The sequence below is a fragment of the Eumetopias jubatus genome, unplaced genomic scaffold (genome assembly GCF_037043125.1).
Source record: "Eumetopias jubatus isolate StellerSeaLion01/CBP00866 unplaced genomic scaffold, mEumJub1_p1.0 scaffold_10, whole genome shotgun sequence".
NCBI classification, from domain to species: domain Eukaryota; kingdom Metazoa; phylum Chordata; class Mammalia; order Carnivora; family Otariidae; genus Eumetopias; species Eumetopias jubatus.
The window spans coordinates 77424473-77434284 of record NW_028274816.1 but is presented as its reverse complement, the minus strand read 5'-3'; the positions used below and the strand labels follow the sequence as shown (position 1 = coordinate 77434284).

The 9812-nt window shown below is 55.6% G+C and overlaps 1 protein-coding gene across 1 annotated transcript; it reads right to left on the bottom strand.

The window, feature by feature from the left end:
- On the bottom strand, positions 1 to 3822 carry VAMP2 (vesicle associated membrane protein 2). The gene is made up of 5 exons (XM_028125129.2): positions 3715 to 3822; positions 3097 to 3217; positions 2470 to 2628; positions 2314 to 2365; positions 1 to 1723 (listed from the first exon to the last, which is right to left on the bottom strand). Coding segments are annotated over exons 1-5 (351 nt in total). The 5' UTR covers positions 3717 to 3822; the 3' UTR covers positions 1 to 1706.
- Between the last annotated feature and the right edge of the window lie 5990 nt (positions 3823 to 9812).

Here is a 9812-nt window from a genome sequence, read left to right as displayed (position 1 = left end):
TGGTTACTCATTACACATTTATTGTACATTTTCACAATCTGGATGCGTCACAGAATTGGGGGCATGGGGGGAGGGAAGGGGGGCAGGGGACACTGGGATAATATGGGGGGGTCTAGAACACAGCACCCCCACCCCCAGCATCTCTCCCTACCCTTTCACACCACAGCTTAGATCTCCCTGCTCCCCCTCCACACAGAAACCTTGAGTGTGGGGGGAAGAAAGAGTTCGGGGGGGTCCCCTCCAGCAGGTTAAGGGACTGCACCCTCAGACCCCTAAAATTGTGCCATTTAAAAAGACATTAGACCCTTCCTCTATCACTTCACCTAAGGAGGAGACAACTCTCTGGGCTCAACTGCCCTGGAGAGGGGCGAGAATCCCCATCTTCCAGCAAGTCCCATACACACATTGGCAGTGACTAGTACCCCCGCCCTGAATTCAGGGGGGCAGTCAAAAGGAGCTGGGCAGTGATGGGAGCAACACCCCCCCAAACCGGGAAGGGGAGTTTTAGGTCCAAACCCCAGCAAGGGTGGGGCCAGATTTCAGGCAGGAATTGGGGGGATTCTCTGCCCTGCCCCACTCCTCCCCAAGGCAGTGATGACCCCCCACACACTGGCAGCCATCTCTCCCAAAAGAGTCAGATTGTGGCCAACCCCCAAACTCTCCTGGTGGGAGGAGGAGGAGGAGGCAGATCAGGGGGATGGGAGGGAGGGAGACCCCATGGGAATGTCGGTTGAGTGCCCCACATGAAAACTGGGGAGCAGGAATGTGGGGAGAGACTCCAAGTGGCAAAACTATTGGTCCATCATGACACACTGAACTCCAAGACACTTACACACCAGCTGGGGGGAGGGGGAGGAGGGGGCCAGAGGTTTGGAAAATGGGGGTAGGAAGGCAAACCAGACTAGAGGGGCTAGGAGGGGGTGATTCTGGGGGCCAGAAGAGCCTGGCTCCCCAAAAGCCCAGGCTCCCACCACCTGCAAGTAATGTCATGCAAATGAAAGACTGATACAAGGACCATGGGGACTAACTCCTCAGTAAAAAAGAAACACGGGTTGAAAGAATGAAGAGCGATAGAACAAAAAAGGAGGAAACCAAAAGGGATGTCAGTATGTAAATAAATGCTAATTAACATGCTGGAAGCTCCCAGAAGACCTTGGGATTCTTAGGACCAAGTGGGGCCAGTCTCAGGGCCTCCCAAAGATGCAAAGAAGATGCACCGTGGGAGGCCTGGACAGTTGCTTTTTGTGGTTTTTTTTGTGGGTTTTTTGTTGTGTTTTTTTTTAATAGGGAATGGAGGTACAGGGAAGGCCAGGGTGGGAGGAAGGATCAGCTAAATCCAAGGGAAGGAAGAGAGGAAGAGGGACTATTGCATAGCAGATGCAAATGAAGGGGTTCGGGGCTGATTAGGAAGAGAGGAAAGGGGAAGGAGGGAAAGAGAAAAGAGATGGGAACCTCAGGAAGGGGTGTTAAGGACAACCGGAAAAATCTTCTAGTAATAAAACTACAAACAGACCAAATATATATAATATTATATATGTATAAATAACAGCTGGCTATTTACAGGAGGGCACACACACGGGGACACACACACACGGATCCAGGGGAGGGGGGCTGGAAGATATGGCTGAGAGGTGGAGGAGCGGCTGGGGATTGGGGGGGGAGGTGGGGAGAGGCCCTTCTCTGGGCAGGGCGGGCTCCTCGGGGGTTTAAGAGCTGAAGTAAACTGTAGAGAGGGAAAGAGAAGGACGAAGAGAGAGGGGGGAGAAAGAAAGAGAGAAAGCAGTGTGTCAGGCCTGGCCCTGCTCCCATCCTCCCCACTCCCCAGCCCTCTCAGCCTTAGGTTCTCCATCTGTAAAGCAAGGGGCTGGACTGGTAGGTTCCAAAGTCTCTACAACTCCACGGTATGGCCTTGGGGCCACAGACTCCTAATCCTCTGGGCTCTCTGGGCCCTCAAGTTCTCAAATAGCAGGGTGTTTGGCTTCCTAGCCATGTCTGAAGCCCCTGGGCCTTGCCTGGTCTCCCACTCCCCAATTCCAGGGTTCCCAGAGTAGGTTTAGGCCCAAAAAGGATCCTCAAGGGACCAGTGGGGATCCACCAGCTTTCCTGTTTCCAAAAATCTTAACAAGAGTTGCCCACAACCAGGCAAAGTGCAGGCTAAACAACAGCAAGATTTGGGGCTCCAGATGAATCAGAGCTGCATTGGCAGCCATATATGCTTTTTGCTGACTAGTAAAAACTAGGTTAACGACCTTCAAAACCTAGAAGGGGAAACCTCTCCAGAGAAAGGGCCCTAGCCACTCCTGCCCTACTCACCGATGATGATGATGAGGATGATGGCGCAAATCACTCCCAAGATGATCATCATCTGGGGGCGAGAGGGGGAGGGGGGTCAGTGACACAGACCATGACACTCCCGTTCACCCATCAGTTAGTTCTCACACCAGCCCGCTTGCGTGCCTCCACCCTTACCTTGAGGTTTTTCCACCAGTATTTGCGCTTGAGCTTGGCTGCACTTGTTTCAAACTGGGAGGCCCCTGCCTGGAGTGCATCTGCACGGTCGTCCAGCTCTGACAGCTTCTGGTCCCGCTCCAGGACCTTGTCCACGTTCACCCTCATGATGTCCACCACCTGGGGGAGGGGCCCACGAGGCAGGGGGTGTGCCAAGGCCGCCTCAATGAGGGCACTCCTCAATCATGCACCCACAGAGGGAACATGCACCCCGATGTTGCCAGGCTAACATGCCAAGGACACACAGAGAACATGCCTAACACACCTGGGGACATGCAAGGAGCACACATCAGAGGCATGCTGACCGTCAGACATCTCGGATGTCAGGGCAGCACGCTCTATGTACTGAGCCTCAAGCAGCCTGTCCATCACCCGACCACACCTGCCCGGACTGAACTGCCCCAGGCTATCAAGGCTGACTAACACCCCAGGGCCGTTCCAAACGCAAGCTGAACAGGGAAGGGGCAGGGTATGTCTTTGTCCGCAAACTCACAGACTCATCCCCTCCAACCCACGATGGGCCCCCCCACCGGTTTGCCAACCCTCAGGGTCCTTCCCACTGCCTCGGCCACCCCCCCCCCCACTCACCTCATCCACCTGGGCCTGGGTCTGCTGCAGTCTCCTGTTACTGGTGAGGTTTGGAGGGGGCGCGGGGGGGCCCCCCTCCCCAGCCGGGGCGGCAGGGGGGGCGGTGGCAGCGGTAGCCGACCTGAGGAGCAGGGTCGGATTAAGACCCGAGGCCTGGAGCCACCGGCCCCGCGGCCAGGGCTCCGCCCATCCTCCTGTCCATCCATCCGTCCCTCCCTTTCTCCTTCCCCGGAGGAAGGCCACCCGATGGGAGCCCTGGACTCCGTCCGGCCCCGCCGCCGCTTAGCTGCGTGACCTTGAGTCAGACCCCTCCCCCCTCCGGGCCTCAGTTTCCCCGCCCGTCAAAAAAGGGCGACCTCAAAGACAAGGTCCGGGGTCGACCCGAAATGACAGGCGGCGGCGAGACCAGGGGCGGCCGGACGCGGGGCCCGCTCCCTCCCGCGGCCACCGCCCGCGCGGCCAGCCCGGGGACGCGGCGCTCTCCAGCCGCCCGCGCGCAGTCACGGGCGCCGGCCTGGCCTCGGGGCGCCGACCGAACCCCGGGCGCTCCCCGGACCGGCTCCCAAGGGCGGCGGCCGGTGCAGGCAGGCCCGGTGCGAGCGCGGGCGGCCGACTCACATGGCGGGGGAGGCGGGCGGGCGACTCGGCAGCGGCGGCGGCGGCAACGGCGACGGCGGCGGCGGAGGCTCGCGCTGGCTCCGACTGGCGCTGGCTGCCCGGGACGGGAAGATGGCGGCCGCACGTCACCCACATCCGGGCACTGCGGGCGGGGGCGGGGCGCCGCGGGCGGCGCGGCGCGAGCGGGGCGGTGGGGGCGGGGCGCGGCCGGCCGGGCGCTGGACCTCGGGGGGCCCCGCGCCTGCCGCAGCTCCGTGAGCCCCGAGCCCCGGCGCTGCGGCTCCCCGCACCCTCCGCCGACCCGCCCGGTCGGGCCGCAGCCCTCACAGTCGCCCCACGCCTCTGCTCCTGGCCCTGACGGCGCCCCTGAGCCCCAGGCCACGTCCTCCCGCACCCGCGAAACCCGTAAACCAGTCCGCACCCCACATCCCCCGCCAAGGCCTCGGTCTGCGCGCGGGCCCCAAGGCCGGCGACCAGCTGCAGCGTTTGCAGTGGCCGGGGTGGGCGGGGGGGGGGGGGACACGGGAAGGGGCAAGTGCGGGTCGCCGGGGCAATGCGGGTAGCTGGGACCCAGCTGCCGAAGTGGACAGAGCGGCGGGAGCTGGTGCCCTCGATCCGCCCCGCGGGTGGGCGGCTCAGGGGAGGCCTGGGGCCCCTGGCCGCTGAGGAGCGGGGTGTGAAGGAAAGGAGAAGAGGCAGGCTCTTCCACCTCACCGCAAGCAAGTCACTACAAAGTGTGTAAGCTGCCGCTCCTCACAACTGGGGCTCAGACCAGGGGTGCTTGACTGACATGGGGCAAGGTTAAGGCCCAGGGAGGAGGGCCCGAGGCTGTCCCGTGGGGCTGCTTCCCGTGGTGGCCGCAGACCGGCCAAAACCCAGCTCTGCCCCAGAGTTGGGTCAGCTCCCAGGCAACAGAAGGAGGGCTCAGCCTCTCATCCCAGGCTTCGACGGAAAGGGGCTTTGGGGGCTTTCTGTTTGTTCGTTCTGTTTTTCTTTAGGGGAAAGACAGTAGGCAGGGGCTGCCCCTGCAGTACCCAGGTACAAGGTACTACTATACATGTGGATTAACCTCATAGGTGTGACCTTGGCCAGTTCCTGTCCTATTTCTGGGCCGCACATATATTACATTTGTAGGCACTACATACATGTTAAATGGCTTGATCTGGAACATGGTAGAAAGAGATTACCCACGTCCCCCTCCATCCCCGGCTCGTCTCTCTTAGATCCTCTAAACATCAGCTGCACACACTCAGTCCGCTCATCCCCATTAGGCCTGGCACTTCAGAGACAAGATGGGACCAGATGAGCTGCCTATCTTGTGGGGTGGGTCAAGGCAAGCCTCAAAAGTGAAGGAGGAGGTGTCTTAGGGGAGGGATCATGGTCCTGGGCCAGGGGTGCTCATTGCATCCCTGGAAGGGGAGCAGAGGGAGGCTGGTGGCCTTGGTATCTGAGACAAACAGGAGCCAGCTTCTTCCCTCCCCCACCCAGGCTTCCCAGGGTGTGAGAGCCTCCCCCATGCAGCGCCCCACCCCCTCCCAGCAGAAGCCTGGGGACTGGCTCTGCCACCAGAGGTGTCATTTCCCAGCTGTCTGGGGGAGGTGAGTGAACAGGGAGCATGTGTTGGGTGTGGGGACTCAGCAGATCTAAGATAAGATACTCTCAGCTCCCTCCCTCCTCAGAGGGACAGCCACGTCCCTGGTTCTTGTGCACAGGCACCAAATGTCTGGATGGCTCAGCCTATGTGAAAAGGGAGCTCTCATCTGGGGGCCCAGAAGGCACTGTCCGGTGCTAGCTTTTGCTTGTTGGCCCTGAGACTATTCTATTATCTAGCCAGAGAACAAAGATGCCAAATTCCAGGCTTTTAAGTTCAAAAGCTGCAGTGCCTGGGTCTAAGATGGGGAAGGAGGTACAAACAGGCAGAGCCCCCACGCCCACCGGCCCTGCTACCCCACACTAGCTGGAGAGAAGCTAGTGGAGGACCAGACGAGATGTTAGACATTGTTTTCTGAGTGATCTTCATTTTCCCCAATGGCCAAGTCCAGAGGACTTGGAAGGGACACAACCCAGAATACATTTGGGGAGTCAGGGCCACGGAGCGTGGCTTGGCAAGCTGGTACATGGCTATTGGGTCCTGGGGGCAGCAGCAGGAGGGTAGAAATGAGGGCATGTCTGATCCATGGAGGTGGGGACCCAGGAGGATTTATCTCAGAGAGAGGACTCTCCCTGCCAACCCCCCTATGCCAGGGACTAAGGGACTCCAAATTTAGATCAATGGTGGAGGGACTCCCCAAATTGAGATCAATGGTGGAGGCAAGAGAAGGGGATGGCGTGGGATGACAAGAGTTCACCTGGAAATGGATAAGGGAATGTTTTCTGCAAGCAATAGGATGAAGACGCAAAATAGAAGTTGAACTAAAGAAAAATAGAGTAATATCTTTGCAGACTGAGACGGTGGCTTCTGCATTTGCCTGCTTCGGGGTTCGGCGGCCAAATCTCTGGGCCCCACTGCTAAGGCTCATTCAAAAGATGTGGGAGGGGGCCTGGGTTCATTTCTAACAAGCACCCCTGGTGACTCTGATATAGGAGGCCCAGGAGAAAAACTTTAATAAATGTTTTCTCTTATGTTTTCCTCTTCAAACGACAACGGATTTAGACGTTGGGGTGGAACGGGGCCGGGTCATTCCCACACTGACTTATGAACTCGTTCCATCCATGAGTCAAACCTGACCACATAGTAATTAATTTCAGAAACCTTGTGTGTTCCTCAATGCTCGTAAGGACAAGGCCTTCTAATTAGGAGCAGAAGGGGCACGCCCTCGGGAATGCTGCCTGGAACAGGGACCCAGGGGCTCGCCCCACCTCTATCTCAAACAGCTATCAAGGCCTGTGACCTCTGTGATCTCTGGCTGAGCCCTCCAGTCCTGGAAGGCTTGGGGGCTGCCTGCCCAGCCCTGGGCTCCTGGAGGGACAGGAAACTCCCAGGAGCCTACCTCCTCAGAGCTAGGCGCTTCACCTGGATTTCCACCTGAGCTCCGTTTTTTAATTACACACTAATGTGACTGTATTCTCCTTGCAAAATATTAGAACATTAGACATAAAGCTGAGGTTCCCTTGGCCACCCCCCAACTCATCAGTCTTTTTGTTTTATACCCTGGAAGGTTTTGTGTACTCTCCTTTTGGGGGGGGGGGGAAGGTTTTTGTGATATTTATTTTTTTCATTCCCCAAAATGCAGTTTCTTCTCTCATCTCTCTGACAATAATAATTATATTTTTATTATTCGGTATTAGAGTTTAAACTCGGTAATAGGTAAAACAACCAAAAATCAGAATTCAAAGGTACAAAAGAATGAAAACATAGCCAACCCTCCTTCTGAGCTGATTGTAAATCCTCCAGAATGGTTGGGGGGGGACACAAAAAGAGATAGATGCTTCTTTTTTCTTTTTAAAAACACAAATGCTTGCAGACTATATGCATTAAGCCCCTTCCTTTTTTTTTTTTTTAGCTTTCCTATTATAGGCTATTTTTTTCTTGTGCCCCCTCCACCCTGTATTTATCTCTGTCTCTTACAGTTTGTTTTTATTTTTATTGTTTTTGAGAGAGAGGTGGGGAGAGAGAGAGTGCCTGCGGGGGTGGAGGGAGAGGGTCAGAATCTTATGCAGGCTCTACACCCAGCATGAAACCCAAATCAGGGCTTGATCTCAAGACCCTGAGATCATGACCTGAGTCGAAATCAAGAGTTGGACACTTAACTGACTGAGCCACCCAGGTGACCCCCTTCCAGTTGTCTTTTTTTTTTAATTGCTTTTTTTAAGATTTTATTTATTTATTTGACAGAGAAAGACACAGCGAGAGAGGGAACACAAGCAGGGGGAGTGGGAGAGGGAGAAGCAGGCCTCCCGTGGAACAGGGAGCCCGATGTGGGGCTCGATCCCAGGACCCTGGGACCACGATCTGAGCCGAAGGCAGACGCCTAACAACTGAGCCCCCCCAGGCGCCCCTTTAATTTTTGTTTTTAACATGTGGGAGGATTCTCTTTCTCATTTTGCCGGCCTCCCTCAAACGTCTGCTGGTCCTTGGCTTTAACAGGGAGCCGCCAAGAGGCTGATTGGAAGATGTGTGTGTAGCGGGGAGCATTCATTGACCCTAGGCTTTCCCGTAGGACAGTGGAAGCCTCTTCACGGGGACTCCGAAATGTTGATGGGTGGCAGGCTTTCTCTGGGACCGTTCGGTTTTTATGAGAGATGCCTATCCTCCATTCTCCATCCCCACCCTCACTGCATGTGGAGGGAGCAGAATCTGGAGTAGGGTGGGGGCTCCTGCTTGTAGCCCCAAGCCCCACGTCTCTAATGCTCCTGCTGTCCCCAAGTCCAAAGCCTCCCTGAAAATCGGGATGTGGGGGATGGTGCGTGCGACTCAGGTGTAAGAGGTGAGGGAACGCCAAGGGTCTCAACACTTTGAATCTGGGTTCTCAGCCACCCCCTGGGTTCAGCCAGGCCTTGACCTGGGGATCCAGTGACCTCCAGGACCTCCAGGATCTGCAGATGTCACGTCCTGACTCCCCCTGCCCTTGCTTGCCCACCACCCCCTTTCAGCCACTGTTGAAATCTCCTGTCCACTGCTGTCTCTCGGGTCTCTTGGCCCTTTTTGATGTATCCATCTTTGACTCCCCTCCTGTTATTCACTTCCGTTTCCGAAGAAAGGGAAGACAACACTCGTGGCCAATCTTCCATATTTAGCCAGAAAGCTCACCACAGTTTAGTCCCCGAAGGGACTGGCTTTTAGGTTGTTTCTCATTCTTTTGCTCCTATAACAATGCTCTTAAGAATGCTGTTGTAAATAGTCCCCATGATCAACCAGCTCTCAGGACAATCCTCGGAGGTGGGTACTGTCTTGATTTTACATTTGGGGGAAACTAGGCACAGAGAAATGCCTTGATGGAGTCTTTGTAAGTTGGTTAGTCAATTTTCTTTCACATTTGGAATGTCTCTTTAAAAAGTTTTTTTTAGGAGTACCTGGGTGGTTCAGTTCGTTAAGCTACTGCCTTTGGCTCAGGTCGTGATTCCGGAGTCCCAGGATCGACTCTCACATCGGGCTCCCTGCTCATCAGGGAGTCTGCTTCTCCCTCTGACCCTCCCCCTTCTCGTGTTTTTTCTCTCTCTCTCAAATAAATAAATAAAATCTTTAAAAAAAATAAAAATTAAAAAAATTAAAAAAATAAAAAGTTTTTTTGTATGAAACTTACATATATAAAGTGGTACCATTTTACCCTGTTCTCCCTGCCCAGGTGCCACAACACAGTGCCAGAAACAAGGCTGGCGAATGAATAATGAATGACAGTGGACTAAGGTTTCGGCTAGGAGTGTTGTAAACGCCAATTCAGCAGAGCAGGCAAACGGATTGCTAATGGTGAGTGCCTAGGCACCCGTTTGGGGAGAATGGGTTCGGGCAGGACCTGTGTGCCTACTGTTCCCCGTGAGGACAGCCCTGTCTGGGCTGGTGGGCGTTTGGGACCATGGGTGGTGGGAAAGCCAGGTGCCCGAGCCCGGGTGTGGGTAAGACAGGACACAGGCAGATCACAGTCTTCTGGACCTGGGAGGCCTCCTGGCCCCAAATCCTGACTCTGCAATCCTCTATTCATTAGAGACTCACTGACGTTTACAGGTTCCTCTGTGTGTGTTGGGGGGGAGTGGAGGGGCCTCCAGACTGTGGGGGAAGGGGCCACATCCTTACTTCCCCTCCATCTCACACACCATGTCCAGAGCCTGGCAGGTAGAAGATGCTCAGTGAAGACTTGTTGGCTTTTTTTTTTTTTTTTAAGTAATCTCACACCCAACATGGGGCTCGAACTCACAACCCCAGATCAAGCATTGCAGGCTCTATGGACTGAGGCTGCCAGGCGCCCCTCAATGAAGACTGAGTGAAATGAGTTGGCCTGACAGCCAGGAGACTTGGGTTCTAGCCCCAGCTCTCCGTCTCTGCGTGAAGTTAATGGCCTTCTCCTTCGGCCTCATGTTCCTCATTGGTGGGATGAGGCCTCTTTCATTCCACTGCGCCAGGCACTGTGCGGGCACCGGGAGCTACAATAATACACAAGAAA

Coding starts and splice junctions, on each gene's coding strand:
- VAMP2 (XM_028125129.2), bottom strand. Junction 2,629..3,096: donor CCCAGGCCCAGGTGGATGAG/GTGAGTGGGGGG, acceptor CCCCTCCCCCAG/GTGGTGGACATCATGAGGGT. Junction 2,366..2,469: donor ACTGGTGGAAAAACCTCAAG/GTAAGGGTGGAG, acceptor TCTCGCCCCCAG/ATGATGATCATCTTGGGAGT.